Consider the following 17,672-nt stretch of genomic DNA (forward strand, 5'->3'; position numbering starts at 1 on the left):
ATTAAAATCACGCTATTTTATTTTTATCATATTTTATTGAGCATTTTAAGATCTTAATTGCTTGTGATTCTTTTGTCTTACCAGTAATTTGTATTGGTTTAGTAATATGAGTGGATGTTTTATATTTTTTTTTATTTTTCTTTATTAACGAACTTTCAAGATTTTTTTTGAAATGTGGTTAGTTCTGGTGCAGAGCTTATGACTCGTGGTACCTTTAGAACACTATAGGCTGATTGCGAAAATAAGTGCATGGTTGTGGTAAATGTGATACATTGTTGTCTTGATTCTATCTCACAAGTAAGTAGTATTATCTATTTTCGTGGAAGGTTAAATATTATGAAATTTGTTACATAAGATCTTTTTGTTAAAATTAATTGTGAAGTAGTATAATTTGATCTATGTGATTACGAAATTAACAGTATGATATCCTGAAATATAGAATATCAGCATTACCGAAAATTATTATCGTCGTTGTTCATATATCGAAAGATATAAAAATAAGCTAAAATTAGGTTCACAATTAACACTTCCAAATTTTGTAGGGACACGTTCTGATTGTTGTATTCTAAAAAAAAGGTTGTGATTAGTTAGTTTTCATATATAATTGAAAGGTATAAGTTTGTGGTGATGAAACTTCCGATCGATACAGTCAAGGATAACATTGAACTCGAGAAATTAGTATTAGTGTTTTCCTGCCAACTCTAATTTAAAAATCTGGTTAATTTTGATAGGTAATCACTTATAATTTCCGAGTCACTTTGTGAAAACCTTACGTGAAAGTATTAAGTAGAGTTTGGCTGATATGCAATGAATATGTATGGTTTGGTTTTGATGTTTGTTTTAGCTTTGTGTCATTATATTTTGATTTAAGATTTTGAGGTGATCAATAGACTTGACAACGCATATGATGGTATCCAAAAATCGTATATTATCGTCATTGTTCATATGTCAGAAGATACGAAAATAAGCTGAAATTAGGTTCATAATTAACTCTTCTAAATTTTTCAGGGACACGTTGTGATTGTTGCATTCTTAAAAAAAGTTGTGATTAATTAATTTTCATATATAAATGAAAGGTATAAGTTAGGGGTGATAAAACTTCATGTCGATACAGTCAAGGATAACATTGAACTTGAGAAATTAGTATTAGTTTTTTCCTGCAAGCTCCAATTTAAAATTTAGGTTGATTTTGATAGGTAATCACTTACAATTTCCAAGTCACTTTGTGAAAAACTTAAGTGAAAGTATTAAGTAGAGTTTGGCTGATATGCAATGAATACGTATGGTTTAGTTTTGATGTTTGTTTTAGCTTTGTGTCATTGTATTTTTATTTAAGATTTTTAGGTGATCAATAGACTTGACAACGCATATGATGGTATCCAAAAGTAGTATTATGTAGGAGCACTCATACCGTAATAATTTGAGCACTTTATTATACGTCGATGGTTAGGTATATAGAGGCGCTACAATCAAATGATTATCGGAAAAATAGCTTTCTACATATTTTTTGGTTTCTATACAATGTAGGCAAAATAACCATCTTGATTTTTTATAGATCTTTGTGGATGTGTTGTCCTATACTCTAATACTTTCATCCCGTATGTGCTAAGTTAGATAATGTTAACTGTTATGCCCAAAATTTGGTATAAACCTTGTTCGGGTCAAAGCCGGGTCAATTGGTCAGAACTGGGATATTGGTGCCTAAAATTAAGGAAAAGATAAGGAATCTATTTTATCACGAAGGAAGAAGGCACGCCCTACAGATATGGGGAGGAGCGCCCTTATGCATACAAGAAAGTAATGCTGACGCCTTACATAATCAAGGCGCGCCCTCATTGGTGAAGGAGGCGCGCCCTATTGATATATGAAGAAAGGAATTCAACTGATTTTTAGAGCTATCCCTTAAGGTATTAGGGCGCGCCCTAGGTGAGAAAGATAGCTTGGATGGGAATTCAACATGGTTACTTGGACGGGTTCTTTGGATAATTCATGGAAGAAGGAGATTATTGTACTAACCTATTTGATGCAGGTACTCTATCGAAGAACTCCTTCCTGTAGCATACGTACAGGAAAGGCCGTGTCCGCGGTCAGAGACCTCCAGGGGTATGCCTGATGATTGAAGACCTCCTCCTGCAGTCAATGGATGTCCTCATTGGGGATGTGGGGTGAAATCTGGTATGTGCTTCGGAAGCTCTGTCTCTGTAGTCAACGGGTGTCCTCGTTGGGAGACTTTGGAGTATCCTGCACTTTGCACCCGAAAGCTTGGGATCAGTTATCCTGTAATCTGGTAGGGGCTCCTTATTGGGGGACAAGGATGCGTCCAACATTTGGGGTGAACCACGGCTATACCTGCGTCCGCGGACTAGAGAAACAGCCGGTAGCGAAGGGTTATCCTTGGCTAGGGAGATGCCTTATCCGTGAAGTTTCGAAACCGCGGACGAGCCTTGGGCCTTTGTGGTTGGGCCTCATCGACAAACATTCCTAAAACTACTAGAAGACGGTTTCCAGTGGGTTTTCTACCGGGCCTCGGGACAAGAAATCTAAGTCTGTTAGGTTTCTTGTTCCCCAAAAACTACATGGGCTTGATTCCCTATAAACGTCATATTTTTTTTACTTAAATAAACTAAAATAAATAAATTTTAGATACAATTATCTTAATTCGTAAATTTTAAATTAGAAAGAAATGTAAAGACATGAAATTTAAATTAGAAAGTTAATAAAAAGTCAAAAAATTAAAATAAATTAAGAAAAAATACGTCACTGCAAACATTAAAGTTATCAGCTTATAAATTATAAATTTGACTTATAAGTTGGATCGACAAACAGTCGTCGATAGGTAACTTGCGGCCAAACATGCCCATTATTCTCTTTATATGTATACTACCTCCGTCCATCTCATTTGTTTATATAGTATTTTTCATATGCTTGACATGCATTTTAAGATAACTTTAAAGTATATTTTTGTAATTTATTTTTAAATTTTTCTTTTTTTTATAAAAGTTTGAACATTATATTTTTATTTAGGAAAAAAATATATTTTAAAAAAATTTATAAAACTACATTAGCATTAAAGTGTTTGCCCAAAGAATCGAGGGGACGAGTACTTTTTTTTGAATAAAGGCCCCAAATGTCACTTTTGGGGCGCAAATGACCTTCATTGTCACTTTCTGAATAATTGGCCCCAAATGTCACTCGAAAACGGAGTTTCGGGTGAAGTTTTTGTTATTAATGAAAACGCGATTTCGTGTTCTGTTTTCATTTTTTTTAAAAAAAATAAATTTGAAAACGCAACTTCAATTCGTTTTTACGGGGGCAAAACGCAATCTCAGAATGAGTTTTTCATATTAACTCATTTTGGATCTGCGTTTTGATTTTTTTTATTTTTTTTTGCATCCTGAGAAAAACTTGGTTTGAAACTGCGTTTTTACGAAAAACTCATTTTGAAACGTCGTTTTTATATCCATAAACTCAAGACGAGACGAGACTGCGTTTTTTACCGAAACAATTTCTGAAATTTCGTTTTCAGCAAAAACTCGGTTTGAAACCACGTTTTTCAAGAAAAATACGAAACGAAACTGCGTTTTTCTTTTATTTTAAAACAATTAAAAAAAATTGTTATATAAAAACTCAACACGATACTGCGTTTTTCATCTATTTTTAAAAATTTCACCCAAAACGCCGTTTTCAAATGAAATTTGGGGCCAAAAATTCAAAAAGTGACGTTGAGGGTTTTTACTCCGCCAGTTTTTATCGACTTTCACTTTCAAACACCCCTTTTTTTTTACTCGTCAATCCCAAGAAAAAACTTCTCATTTCATCCTCTTCCCGACATTACTATATCAAACCCCATGTTCTGACAACCTTAAACAACCAAAACATGGCCACGGCAGCCTTCAAATCCAGTTCAAGAAGATCAAATTCTGACAAAGACCCACCTAAGAGAAGACCTCAAAGATCTTTAAGTGTTAGTGCTGTTTCAAGAAGAAGTGAATCTGACATTGATTCTGATTTCTTGAATAAAAGAGACAATCCCCTCTTTTTTACTAATAAAGATTCACCACCTGGTCAATGTAATAATGGTAATAATGATGATGATGATGATGATGTTAAGGTTGAGACTTTGAAAGGTGAATTTGGATATGGGTTGAAGTCTGGGTTGAATGGTGATGATGGGTCTGGGGTGAAATTGAGTGTTGGGCAGAGGGGTCGTTCAATTAGTCGAAATGTCGATAATCGGAGAAAGAATGGTGTTGGTAGGAGTTTGTCCAGAGGGCCTTCTGTTTATGGTGGAGCTTCTGAGGTTAAGATTTCTATTTTCTTGTGTGTGCATTTACTGTTTGTTTAAATGCAATTTGATGTAGCCTGCATACTATTAGTGTAGTAGCGTAAACGGTAATTTGTAATCATGTGAATGGTGATTTGTGCTAATGTGACTAGATAGTGATTATAGCTGGTTTGAAATGCATCATGGGCTAAAGTGGTTTCAAGTGAAAAATGACTGATATATTACTTTAGATGCGAGTTATTGTGGCATGGAATCGGAAATATAGAGTTTGCTGGCTGGATTTCTGTAAGTTGATTTGTGTATGGTAATAGTTTTAGGATGTGAAGTCAAATACCAATTATATGTTTTCTTTCTAGATATGTTTGAATGTTTTTGAGTACTAAATGTTACAACAATCTAAGATTGATTATGTTTTCTTTGTAGATATGTTTGAATGTTTTTGAGTACTAAATGTTACAACAATCTAAGATTGATTTTGTTATAATTGCAATAGGATATAGATTACTTGATTCTGCACTTCGGAGATTTCGGAAAAAATTTACGAAAAGAGAGATTGGCGGACAATTAGAAACTTTGGATCTTATATTTGTAAATCGCCTATTAATAGAAACTACTTTAACTAGTCATAGAGAAGTAAAAACTTGCAAAGTTGCAATACATTGTAGGCTGCACTCTTAAGTACATAACTTAAATAAGTAGTTCTAAGTCTCCAGCTTTCATGACTAACTAGTAGTCACACCATAAAACACATATATCTAGGCTGCTTTATATTTTTTTAAATCAAATAGTTGAATTGTGATTATGAGAAGGGTAATTTATTAATGCACTCCATTTTCAAGAATTGGCAGTTGCACATGTGTAGAATAGGAGTTAAAATATTGTAATTTTAGGGAGTGCTGCTGTTGAAAACTAAACTTGGTTTATTGTCTCTTTTCAACAAGTAAATTAGTTACTAAGAGGGCTTTATATGTTCATTTGTAAATAGATGTTTTTATTGTCAGAGTATTCAGTTTTTGCAGATTGACATACTCATTAAATTATTTGTTTTACAGAGAGAAGTGGAGCAAGAATATGCTACATCAACTGATTATGGAAGCATAGATAATTCAAGACCAGTATTGAGTAACGTAAGAAGATCAACTTCCGTTAGAAGAGGAGCCAATGAGATTTGGACTTCATATATACTTTTACAGTTTTACTCAATTTTCTGAGATATGATTTTTTGTGGAGATTTGTTCAAATCTGACATTATTGTTAACTAGATGTGCTCATCTTTGTAGTATGATGTGGAACGGGTGTCCCCTAGACTATCAAACTATCAAAAGACAAGGAAGTCAACTAACATTGCATCTAGTGAGAGACAAAAGACTAATTTGGTCAGGAATCAAGGGGGTACACTACAAATGACAAACTTGCAATCAGTTTCCAGTCGCCATTCAGTTGCCGCAGCATCAGATGATTATGTGGTGAGCTCTATTTTAATTTAGATGACAGTCAGATTTTGGTATTTAGTGATTTCTTGGATTTATATATATATTTTTTTATTTATAGACAAGTTTGCGAAATCCAAGTTGGGACGATGAAGTCTCAATAGGTTCCGTATCTGAAGCAGAAGAGAAAACTATCAAAGCCGTTTGTGAACAGATGAAGGTCGGGTCACTTGTTCAATACGTCATTAGAATTTGGAACATTAATGTGATATGGCACTTGAGCAATGGTTTGCTTCACTAGTGTCATAGTCTGAACTAAAATTTTGTAAATTTGATTAAGTTGCAATTTACATGTTGGCTTTGGATACCCCAGGGGACTCGCACGGGAAGCGTCACTCCTACAAGTGAAATATATGAAACTGTTCGATCGGAAGTTCAACGTGCCATCTCTGGTATCCAAGATGACCTTCAAAACGTAAACTTGGCTGCACCTTGCTTCTTTGAAATTCATATTATCACAACTAGTTTAGTCTGTGGAGAGTCCTAAATTAAGCCTCTTCTTATGTATCATTTATGCAGTTCTATATTATTACATAATCCTATCATCTATTTATTCAAAGATTTATGCTTTTACATTTTATGCGTTGTAAATTCTAAATTCTCTCTTCTGTTCCCTACTAATTGTTTCTTTTCTAATATGCACGTGCCACTTTGTTATTATTTAATATTTATCAATTCTTGTCTTACTAATTTGACTTTTGGAATCGTAGTATGATCTTTATGTTTTGCTGTATATTTCCTGCAGTCAATAAGAAGAAGCAATGCTACTGGAATTGCAACCGCAGATGTTACAAGTATTGCTCCTGACTCTGTTAAACCTGGTGCTGTAGAATTGGTTTTGGACATCAGAAGGGAATATGCCACAAAGCTCGAGGAGGTAACTGTACTACCACCAGGCTTTTGAGTAGAGTATGATGAAGAGAGGATGGTTTATATCTTTTAGTTTAGACACAGTCATAAAACATCTCTTGCTCTCTACAATCTTCCTTTTAGTTTTATGTATGGAACGTGTGAGATTGCTTTTAAATCCATAATAATGCATTAGCTAGGGGCCTATGTATTTTGATTCTTTAAGTTTATTGATGCAAATATTGATCTACTTTGAGTAGGAATGCATTCTTTCTTCTCCATGTCAGCCTAATGCTGATCATGGACTAATTACCATGTTCTTGTATAGGGCTGATCATGGACTAATTACCATGTTCTTGTATAGGCTGATCTTACATGTTTGAGGATGGTTCTCTTAATTTAATCATATACTAAGACTAAAACTGTCTTAATTAATGCAGTCTCGTGAAAGAGCTAGAAAACTTCGATCAGATCTTGCTGTGGAGGAACATCGTGGTCAGGAACTGAGTAGAATACTTAAGGAGACACTTCCAGAACCAAAAGTATCTACTATTCAGAGATCTTACTTTGGAAGAAGAGTAAGCAACTTATTCTGTTTGCCAAAATAATAAAAATGTTAAATTATGAAATCAGCTTTACAACTCACAGGGATTGTACTCTGCCATTGTATAAACATGGTGTCGGTAGCGACAATTTGTGTATGTCCAACGTAGACAATATACTTGAAAATGTATTAAGTCTCTCTATCTCTCCCTCCAAAATCCAAATATTGTGATTTGCTTGTCCAATTCAAGTGACACTGTCCTTTATGTGGTCAACAGACTAGCAGTGAAAGGAAAAGGATGTCAAAACGTTTGACAGAAGAAGCCATGTCATATTTTGATGAGTGTGTATCCATATCAACGTTTGATAGTTCTGATTTCTCAGCAGCGGAAGACACATCTGTGAACTCCTATCGAGATACAAGGCTGATGGGTTCCAGTTCATCTTTAGCTGAAGTAACTCCATGCATTTTGCCAACTAATGGCCCAAACAATTTTCTCAATAATGAAAAGGTTGGGTTCTATTAGACTTGTGTTCCTATAATCCTTTACTGTAAATTTTACAGAAGTAAATGTATATTGTATAACCATATCCATATTCAGTAAAGCTTTTAGAATATTCGGTAATCAGTAATCACCAGGTCCGACAAATATGATAAAGGTAGATATTGGACTATGGGAGTAGATAAGTTGATGAATGCGCTTCTGTGAGTGAAACTGATATACAGGGGCTATACTAATGATATACTGTTTTCTGATGTGCTTTGATCAATGGCAAGGAAGTGACCTTTTCTATGCTATGAATGAGGTTTCTGGAATTCGTGACGAGAGTAAGGCAGAGTAGCTTTAAGTTTTTCACCTTTACTCCATCCAAACTGCATTAGTAGTAGTAGCCATCAGCTATTGTGTTCCCTTATGCTTATCTGTAACATGGTTCCATCAACACTGTCTCTTGTTTCTTGTGATCATGCTGCCATACGGGATCATATGCATTTATGAAAGGCATCATGTTGTAAATTATATTGCATTATATTTTAAACATCTTGCCATTGTCTTCTCATTGGTAGATTAGTTATTTCCTTGCAACAGTTTTGGATATAAAGTAATGGTTTAGTAAAATTCTACCTTTTTTATATTATTATTGTATATAAGTAACCGTTTTACTATGAATAATGATTCTCTATGAACTAAATGAGAAGTTTTTTTTGATTAATTTTAACCCCTTAACCATTTAAATTTGTTATCCTGCATTTCCCTTTACGTCTTGTCCTCTAGTTTTCCTTTCCATTTAGTACAAAACATGTGTATGCTGTAGCCCGAAAGCAGGCAAAACTATATTCTCTTTTGTTGTCTTTGTGCTTAGTAATATGTTGTCTTTGTGCTTAACAGGAACTGGTTGAGCATGGTCAGTCAATGCATAAATCCAAGGATTCTGTTCCAACAGCTGACATCAGCCCTTTGGTATGTGCAATAGACAATGGAGATACGAATGCAGATTCTGGTAGGAAATCCCAGTTTTCTTTAGCTCGAGAACCAACGGTAACCACTGGTCTTCAACAAGAGATCAAGAGTTACATAACAAATTCCGTGGTAGACGTTGACAAAGATGACACCAATTCAAAGATGAGAAGTTTGAATTCGTTCGACATAGATGATTATGATTTACTTGAGCATGCAGAAGGCTTGTTGTTTGACAGAGTAACATATAAGAACAGAATAGAATCGGGGAGTTTGCATCTCTGTACTGCTGGTATCGGTTTCTCATTTTCACCATTTGCTTCTGTTTTGTGAACTCTGTCTAATTTTGTTGTTCAAATTGCAATTTTCGAAATGTATCTACAAAGCAGTATACCTGATTCAGATCAGTCAGTGGTGATGATTAAACAATCAAGGTAAATGTAATTGATAACATCGAAGATAAGAAAACTGATTTCTAATGAAGTTATAATTCATAATTTTGCAGGCAATAATTTATTCTTCTTAGAGTAAAAATAGTTTAATCGTTAACCTAGTTCCAAGATAACTTAAATAAAGTTTTTGTTACATTATTAACCCGTAGCAGCATACTTAAATTAAACAGCTAAATGAGTGTTTAACAAAGATAAGAGAATAATGTTAACATGAAATATGAATAATTATATTCATAATTTGATTAATATAAGGAAGTTGTAGGGGTTAATGATATAATTTTGAGAAATTAATATTATAAAATTCTTATAAAAAATCTATTTTTAAGTTCGGTTAAATAAAATAATTTTACTAAATATATTAAATATAGCTATAATACTGGGATTAGTTCAAATACGTAATTAAAAGAAATCATTTTATCATTCATTTTCTTTTTCTAGAGAAGCTCTCTTTTTATTATTTCCCCCCTCTTTGTTGTAACTATCCTCAACCTGTAACTTTGACTTTTAGTTGTTTGGAATGGCTGAACCAAGTTACTTTCTTTCATTTCTTGAAGCTGGTAAGTTTTTCTTCATACCCTTTTCTTTAATGGTATTAGGTTACATTTCTTTATGTTCATACACTGCTTTTTGTGTGATCTATTCATGAATATATATGTATGTAGCTAATTGAAGTGTTTTCACTTTTAAAGTGAATCTTTATTCATATAGTTGATTAAACTACATAATCATATTTCTATATCTTTTCTAAATGGATCTGTTTGCAAGTTTAGTTTACATAGGGTTCTTGAAATTATGTATTGCTTTGTTTACTTAATTACTGTGGGATTATTGGCTTAACCTCTTGGTTGATTAAATAGAAATGGTAAAAACATATAAAAAAATATTGTATTGAGTACTGACTCCCTGATTGTAAAACATGTGATAATTATATTCCTGCTTTACACTACACTTTTTCGTATGGTCCTTTTGATATGAAATTGTTTAGGTAATATTCTTTCTACCCGGCATTTAGATAATTAGATATGCATAACCATAACCATTCCAATTTTTTATGGAATACGCTCTTGATAATAGACTTTTAAGTTGCATTAAGGTTTTAGGGGGGCTTCGCCGATTTCACGGGTAAATATTTTTTCCATCGCAGCCAAAACTCTGACATGGGGAATGGACGGCGTGTAGCGCCAGTACATTATACATACAATATATTTTTGTCAGATGGTAAACTAATATATATTAAATAAGAACTGTTTTATAATGATTGTTTTGTAAATATAATATGGAATGATTACTATCGACAAGGGTTTGCAAAATTTCAACAGAATTTTTAGAAGCTCTTTCTTTAGTACACTGTATACTCTTGCTTAAACTTTGAGCAGTTTGGTATGGCTTTGATACCAAAACGACAGTGGTTGGTTATAAAAAGTAATGCAATGTAATTAAATTATGTTTATCAGCCCTACTAAATATATTGTGTATGTGTTTCGACTGATTGGATTGGGTTGTGTACAGCCCTAGACCAAACTGGCTACTTATTGGAGTTATATTTTGTAAAAGGTTTGCAGCTGTGAAGTTTTTGAAATAATTTGTTGCACAAACTGTATTAATAATCCCTATTTATGATATTAGTCATCCCTTAAGCTTTAGAAATACATTAAAAAATCACGGTTCAGTTCAGTACTCTTAAATGGAGTACCAATTGGAGTATTATATGTCCAGCAACATGTTTTGTAATATATTTAGCAATATTCTAAAGTAGATTATATTGTAGAACATAGAACATTTAGTACTCCAATTTAGTACTTCATAGAAGTTTGCCGGTAAAACTATGTAAGAAATGTATAAATATCCAATTTTAAGAGTTAAGCTCTATAACCTCTTTTAACACCTTAGATTTGCTTAATGCTTGTAAGAACTCTGGTTTCCCTTGATGAGAGGTATACATGTCTTTCAAATTCCTATTTTTGTGGTGCTTATTATGTGCAAGTTTGGAATTACTAAATCTACATATGATAATAGCTTGTAAGCTTGGAATTACTAAATCTACATATGATAATAGCTTGTAAGCTTTTTTTTTGTTTGGACGATAGATAAATTACCTTGAAACTTCCATATTGATAGGCTTTACGTGCATTCCTTGATTAGTTTTAGCTATATCGTATTATTTGACTTCAATGTTTGTTTTATTTCCCTTGGAAACTTTTTTTTAAGAAAAAATACCGATGTTATGTAGTTGTCATGGTATTAAAGATGTATATTTCATCTTGTTTTAACAAATATGCACATGGAGTTCCCCTTTTTCCCGTTTTGCTATAGACGATGCCGTGTTGATTCTTTGTTTATTATGGCATGTTTATCTAATCAAATCGTTGGTTGATACTTTTGCTTAGTGGCCTGATTTATTAAATTTTATTAATTGATTTAGATAAGTAGTTGCTGGCTTATCTCTCTCTATTTCTGCGCCCGTACGCGTGCGTTTAACTCTTGTTTTACTCGTTTCCACTTATATTATATGAGGTATTGATTGTTTCCATATAGATAAGTTACTCAGATGGCGATCTAGGGGATATTTTTAGCAGTGTTAAGTCTAAATATACCAATTAGTCGGGGTATTTTATCTCAACAACTTAATGACAGATTAATGGTTCTTGTTATAAAGCACTAACATATTCTCATCTTGTTTGTTTTTTGGTGATTGCTTAGTGCTATGCTCGTGTTGTACGTATTTTTTCTTTGGCAATTTAATGACTTTGATAGATAGAGATCTATAGCTGATGCACACGATTTTCATGCAATTTAACAGATCAGATTCATTGGATAATAATACATATAAGAGTTATGTACCACTATCTATGTTTGGTAAATAGCTCTCACTTGATCCAGATACCCCTTCCTAAATCGAGCTCTGATTCATGTGAAGTAACCAGCTCTACTCAAATCTTTACAAGGATCTTATATTGTATTCTTATATTAGAAGATAACTTAAGATAATAAGATCCTTGAAGAGGTCATAGGAGAACTGGTCACTTAATATGGTATGAGAGCACGTATATGGAGGGGTCTTGGGATCGAGTCCTCCCACCCTAATTGACAACTTAAGGTTTTGGGAGGGTTGGTTATTTCACATAGATATTGTCCCTCGTACAAGTGAGAGGGACACCTTGAGATTTTGGGAGGGTTGGTTACTTAACATAGATATTAGTACATTGAAGTCGTCATGCTAACTCTTATTTGTATTATTATCCAACTGCTCTTATATGTTCATTTATTGTAGCGTGGAATTCGCATGAAAATCGTGTGTACAGTTGTAGATCACCATCCGTCAAAGTCATTAATAGCCAAAAAACAAGAATGTTCAACATATAGCTTTAAGGTTGATTATATAAAGAACAACTCATTTTGGAGACGGTACATTCACATCAAAATACTGAGCTGATGCTTTCTTTGCTCCACTGCTTTGGGTAATTTTGTGGTGATGAATTTCTCTGGTAACCTTGATTTCCTCCCGGCTCCTGTGAGGGATGGAGGGTTGTTACCAGAATCTGAACATGAAGCAACCAGAGATGATGATTGTAGCCATGAGGTATTGGATGTTGAGGAACTAGAGAGGAGGATGTGGAGTGATAAAATGCTCCTGCGACAGCTTTAAGAGCAGAGAGGCAAGGCGGGGTTTGATATTGCTAAGTAGCATCAGTCCCCGACACAAGCACGAAGAAAGCAAATGTCTCAGGCACAAGATAGTATCCTAAAGTATCTGTTTAAATTATGGAGGTATGTAAAGCCCAGGTTTTTGTGTATGGTATCATTCCTAAGAATGGAAAACCGGTCATTGGAGCCTCTGACAATCTTCGTGCATGGTGGAAAGATAAGGTTAGGTTTGATAGGACCTGATGCAATCGCGAAATACCAACCTGACAATTCCATTTTGGGCAAGTATAAAGACTGCAACTCTGCCTCCCCCTTCACTCTTTGATAGAGCTCCAGGATACTACTCTGGACTCACTTTTTTCTGGTCTGATGCAGCACTGTGACCCGCCACAGAGGGGCTTTCCATTGGAGAAGGGAATTTCCCCGCCATGGTGGCCTACTGGAAACGAGGAATGGTGGCCTCAGTTATGCATCACTAAAGACCATGGAATTCCTCAATATAAGAAGCGTCATGATCTGAAGAAAGCTTGGAAGGTTGGTATCTTAACTGCTGTGATCAAACACATGTCTTCCAACACTGGCAAGATACACAAGCTTGTGCGGCAGTCCAAGTGCTTACATGACAAGATGACAGCCAAGGAGAGTGCTGCTTGGCTGTCAGTTATTAACCAGGAGGATTCTTTGTCACCAAAGATGTACCCTGATTTGTGCCACACAAATTTCATGGTTGGTTGCAATGGCTCATATCTCACCTGTGAGACTAGTGATTATGATGTTGATAGAGTGGAATATATCCGGAAGACTGATGTTGAGGAGTGCAAGCCCCACGATGTGAACCTCTTTGGGAAGTGCTCTCCCAGGAAGCAGGCTGATAGTGCCACCTTTTGCTCCATTTAAGTGAGAGCTTGTCGAGCAAGTCATCGAGTTTACGCCAAAAAGAAAGCCACCATCTGATGCGCCGATGGCCATGGACCAGAAAGTATATACATGCGTTTATCCGCAGTGCCTGTATAGCGACTATCAGTTGGGGTTCTAAGATTGAGTTCAAGGAACAATCACCAGATCAGTTGCCCACACCGGATTGATTCTTCGGCTCAACCCAAGCTAATTGATGAACTGGTGAAAAAGCCGGCTCCTCGAAATGGTTTTGCGGTTAACCTTCCGAACGGCAGGAAGAAGATGAATATTCATCAGAGTCAAAACTTCAGCAATGATAATCTTAACATTCCAGGAGATCATAATCTACTGCAGCAAACGTTTAAACTGGATGATAACCTTTTTGAACAGGGTGCAATGATGGGAGGCAACATCTCTGAAGAAATAAGCATGTTCCAGAATCAACCTATGTTCAACAGATCCCCAGTTTGGTCAGTGCAAAGAATATGAAGCAATCATTGATGCTAGTCTTAGTGAAAACCCCTTGTGTTGTGTTTTGTCGTCAAATAAATTAATGAACCTGGTCTCCTCCTGCAGCTTTAATATGTACCAGGTTCTGTTTAAGTGTCGTAAATCTGGGCAGGAAACAACCCCAGATTCCCTTAACGTGTCTTTATTAAATGTTGTCAGTTTTTGGTGTATAAGCCAAGTTAAAACTGGTATTCAATATCCCTCTTTTGTATGTTTCAAGTTTGATCGGCAAATGGGTGCCTGACATTACTGTTAAAAGCATACAGTTTGGCAATTGCATTCCCTCTCCTATAATGCATCTCTTTTAATTGCAATGCTTGTGCTATAACAAAGTACATATGTAATCAGGGAGATGTTTAGGTGATTTCCAAATCCCAGAGTTTTATTCTAGACTTTGAGCAGTCGCGAAAATAGTCAACATTCTCGAAAAGAGTTGACATGAAAATATAGTATTATCAAGAGTCAAGACTGAGAAAAGCTAGCTGCCGTCAAAAAGAGAAGGTAAGGGAGCGAAAATGAGAGATTTGGTCTTATTTGTAGGACAATGGCCAAATGGCAATAAAATGGAGCAACTGCAGCAGGCCTTAGCTCATCACAAGTCAAACTGGTGTTTTGTTTAAAATTGTGGGGAAGAAAGCAAATTTATAAGTGTTCAACTGATAACGACCGCCACCCAATCCCTGTATATATACAGCTACACTTGTAGATTTGATTGTAGAAAACAGATGGGGAAAGCAAGCAAATGGCTTCAAAAGCTCTTGACAAGGAAACGGGAGGATAAAGAGGAGGAGAGTAAAGATGCTTCTGTCTCTTTCGAACAAGACACCACGCTTTCAACAGCAGTTTTCCCTGCAACACCGAATCAGAAGCGAAGATGGAGCTTTGGGAAATCAGCAGCAAGCACGGAGAACAACCATAAGACTAGTAGGTCGCTCGACGCCATAGACAGTACAAGACTAGTGCCAGTACTGGACTTGTTGGAATATCGGAGTGAGCAAAACAATGTAGCAAACCCTACCACTACTGTACCTGTGCCACACAATGAAGCTACCTACAGAGTAGTTTCAGCAAGATTTGCGGCAGCTAAACACTTCAGAGCTCTTGCAGATGCTGCTGCGACCAAAATTCAAGCCTTCTTCCGTGCTCACCTGGTAAGTAGACACAAATCTAAAAAATTACACAAGAGATGTGATGACATGAAACATTGTATGTGTATGCTTTTGTGTCTAGAAATTGATAGTATAAACCAAATTCCTTGCAGGCAAGGAAAGCTTTGAAAGCTTTGAAGGGGCTGGTGAAGATTCAAGCACTAGTGAGAGGTCACCTAGTGAGAAAACAAACAAGTGAGATGCTAAGATGCATGAATGCACTGATGTCGATTCAAGTCAGAGCACGAGTTCAGAGAATTCAGATGACCGAGGAACCACCTATAATCGTGAAAAGAAAGTTAACACACAGAGAACCTGCACATGATCAGCCAGGAATAGGACATATTGTGAGTTTCAGTAATTTACACCTTTAGGAGTTTCAAATGTACCTTCTTTTCTGATTCACTAATCAAATATAAACATTATGTTCATTTAGGATAATTTGAATCTCAGCGGAAGAAGAGGATCCTTGAGGTGGAATAAAGACGTTATAAATCATCAGCAAATGAAAACCATGGAGCATGAGTTGAGCACAAACTATTCAGAAAGAATTTCAGTTTCGAAACAAGAACTTGGATATCAAGAATACACAAATGCATCACCACTCACTGACACATCTTTCAGCCAATTTGAGGAATTATTTTACAGAACACCAAATAGAATTTCTCAGAAAAAGTACAGTGTATCTAATTATAACCACGTAAAGGCACCAGACTCACCTTCAGTAGATTACTCAGGAACTGCAGCTCACAACTCTCAGTTTGGGCATAGTTACATGGCAAACACACATTCCTCTAGGGCAAACCACAGGTCTAGTAGTGAACCCAAGCAGAGGCCTTTCAAACAAAAGACTACGAGATCACCATCATTTGGAGGCATAAGTACAACACCAGATAATCGGGATCAAAATCAATGTTTAAATGGTCAAAAGAAACAATTACCACTTTGGTCGATCAAGAGGTACAGAGCTGCAAAGTCTAGCAAGGATATGGAGTACGACTCGAATCGCATAGGAACTAGCAGTTCATCCTCCAACATAACTCTTAGGCATAGGAGGTAAGTAATCAAGTACTGACACTTCCCTACCATAATGTCTGAGACAACATTTACATAATGTTACATTGCTGATCAGGACTTTTACTTGATTTCAGACTGCAGTGAACCTATATTCCCACGATCAACCATTCATGCTAAGGTCTTCAAGAATTAGTTTGTGCTATATTCAAGATCAAGTCCGTACATAATTATTCTTTTAAGAAATTGTTAGCAAGTTGAAGCAATCTGCTTGCAGATTACCAATTACACTGTTCTAATTTAAATTTATTATTATAATATATACCGTTTGTTGGAGTCATACCATGTGAGTTGTAAATTTAAGGAGTATTTTTACTTCTCTTTGATTTGTTTTAGATACTGGTACAGCTTGCAAAAACCTCTTGAATTGAGCATCATAAGATAATACACGACAATGCAGACAAATTAAACTTCACAGTGATATTTCATCATTTATTATAGGTAATGTTTATTAATTGCTTTTTTGTCATATTTAATAAGTTATATATTTCAATTGTAATATATATTAAATTACTATTATATTCAATATATTTTCACTAGATATGTATTTTATTAAAATATTATTTTTGAATATAATCAACTATTACAACTATTTAACAAAAATTTTGATAACTATTGTAACTTAGAGATATTATTTTTTAAGTTAAAAATATGTATGTATTTAATAAGTTAAAAAATGATTTAAAGTTAAAAAACAGCTTAAAGGATAGAAATAACATTTTTTAACTAATTCTATTTTTATAAAGTTTTGTTTAACAGAAGCTAATGTTATCTCGTATAAATTTGTGAATGAAAGAGGCACATTGTATATATTAGTGATTTATTCCTCAAACTTTATATTAAGATGGCTGAATTGCCCATTTTAGAAGTTAAATGACTTTACTAACTAAATTTGCGCAAACATATAAATATTAATTAAAAAAGGTTCAACATGTAAAGAAGCCAGAATTCAGTTCACCAATATGAATTAGTTTAATTCTCCCATATGTCAAAAAGTATATTATAATTTGATATCCAAAATAAGTCAACTCGACTCACATATATTGTTCCAAATACAGTTTACATGAAATTGGGATGTACGAATTTCGGATTTAATCGGTTTTATTTTAAAAATCGAATTAAATCGCGAAAAATGATTTTAGAAATTTATTATCCGTAATCGTAAATGTAATTGCGATTAACAACATTAATTGTAAATATTGTGATTCGGTTTGCAGTTCAACCACCTAATATAATATTAAGAATTATAAAAAAATTTAAAACAACAAGAAATTCAAGTTGGAATTGCCTAATAAGTTAACATTTAGAACAGAAAAATACAA

At 34.7% G+C, this 17,672-nt stretch overlaps 2 protein-coding genes and 1 pseudogene across 3 annotated transcripts; all 3 read left to right on the plus strand.

Annotated features, from left to right (window-relative positions):
• Positions 1 to 3,780: 3,780 nt before the first annotated feature.
• LOC141661771 (uncharacterized) lies at positions 3,781 to 9,107 on the plus strand. Of its 2 annotated transcripts, none has more exons than XM_074468771.1 (9): positions 3,781 to 4,300; positions 5,338 to 5,449; positions 5,564 to 5,751; positions 5,837 to 5,935; positions 6,089 to 6,190; positions 6,521 to 6,652; positions 7,065 to 7,202; positions 7,446 to 7,679; positions 8,556 to 9,107. In XM_074468771.1, exons 1-9 carry the CDS (start codon positions 3,878 to 3,880, stop codon positions 8,955 to 8,957), a joined length of 1,830 nt encoding a protein of 609 aa, XP_074324872.1. In that variant the 5' UTR covers positions 3,781 to 3,877; the 3' UTR covers positions 8,958 to 9,107. The 2 variants fall into 2 exon arrangements, with proteins under 2 accessions (XP_074324872.1, XP_074324873.1); XM_074468772.1 differs by having other exon boundaries at positions 5,338 to 5,412; positions 5,566 to 5,751.
• A 147-nt stretch (positions 9,108 to 9,254) lies between these two features.
• LOC141661772 (protein ETHYLENE INSENSITIVE 3-like) lies at positions 9,255 to 14,107 on the plus strand (annotated as a pseudogene).
• A 743-nt stretch (positions 14,108 to 14,850) lies between these two features.
• LOC141661773 (protein IQ-DOMAIN 19-like) lies at positions 14,851 to 16,669 on the plus strand. Its single transcript, XM_074468773.1, has 4 exons — positions 14,851 to 15,279; positions 15,390 to 15,623; positions 15,713 to 16,332; positions 16,428 to 16,669. Exons 1-4 carry the CDS (start codon positions 14,854 to 14,856, stop codon positions 16,435 to 16,437), a joined length of 1,290 nt encoding a protein of 429 aa, XP_074324874.1. The 5' UTR covers positions 14,851 to 14,853; the 3' UTR covers positions 16,438 to 16,669.
• Positions 16,670 to 17,672: the final 1,003 nt, after the last annotated feature.

Source organism: Apium graveolens, chromosome 5, assembly GCF_009905375.1.
Source record: "Apium graveolens cultivar Ventura chromosome 5, ASM990537v1, whole genome shotgun sequence".
Taxonomy (NCBI): Eukaryota; Viridiplantae; Streptophyta; class Magnoliopsida; order Apiales; family Apiaceae; genus Apium; species Apium graveolens.

Excerpts from the sequence above, each read along its gene's own strand:
- LOC141661771 (XM_074468771.1), top strand. The coding sequence starts at position 3,878 with ATGGCCACGGCAGCCTTCAAATCCAGTTCAAGAAGATCAAATTCTGAC. Across the intron at positions 5,936-6,088 it reads CCGTTTGTGAACAGATGAAG|GGGACTCGCACGGGAAGCGT; the intron begins GTCGGGTCACTT and ends TGGATACCCCAG. Across the intron at positions 6,191-6,520 it reads TCCAAGATGACCTTCAAAAC|TCAATAAGAAGAAGCAATGC; the intron begins GTAAACTTGGCT and ends TATTTCCTGCAG.
- LOC141661773 (XM_074468773.1), top strand. The coding sequence starts at position 14,854 with ATGGGGAAAGCAAGCAAATGGCTTCAAAAGCTCTTGACAAGGAAACGG. Across the intron at positions 15,280-15,389 it reads CCTTCTTCCGTGCTCACCTG|GCAAGGAAAGCTTTGAAAGC; the intron begins GTAAGTAGACAC and ends AATTCCTTGCAG. Across the intron at positions 15,624-15,712 it reads AGCCAGGAATAGGACATATT|GATAATTTGAATCTCAGCGG; the intron begins GTGAGTTTCAGT and ends ATGTTCATTTAG.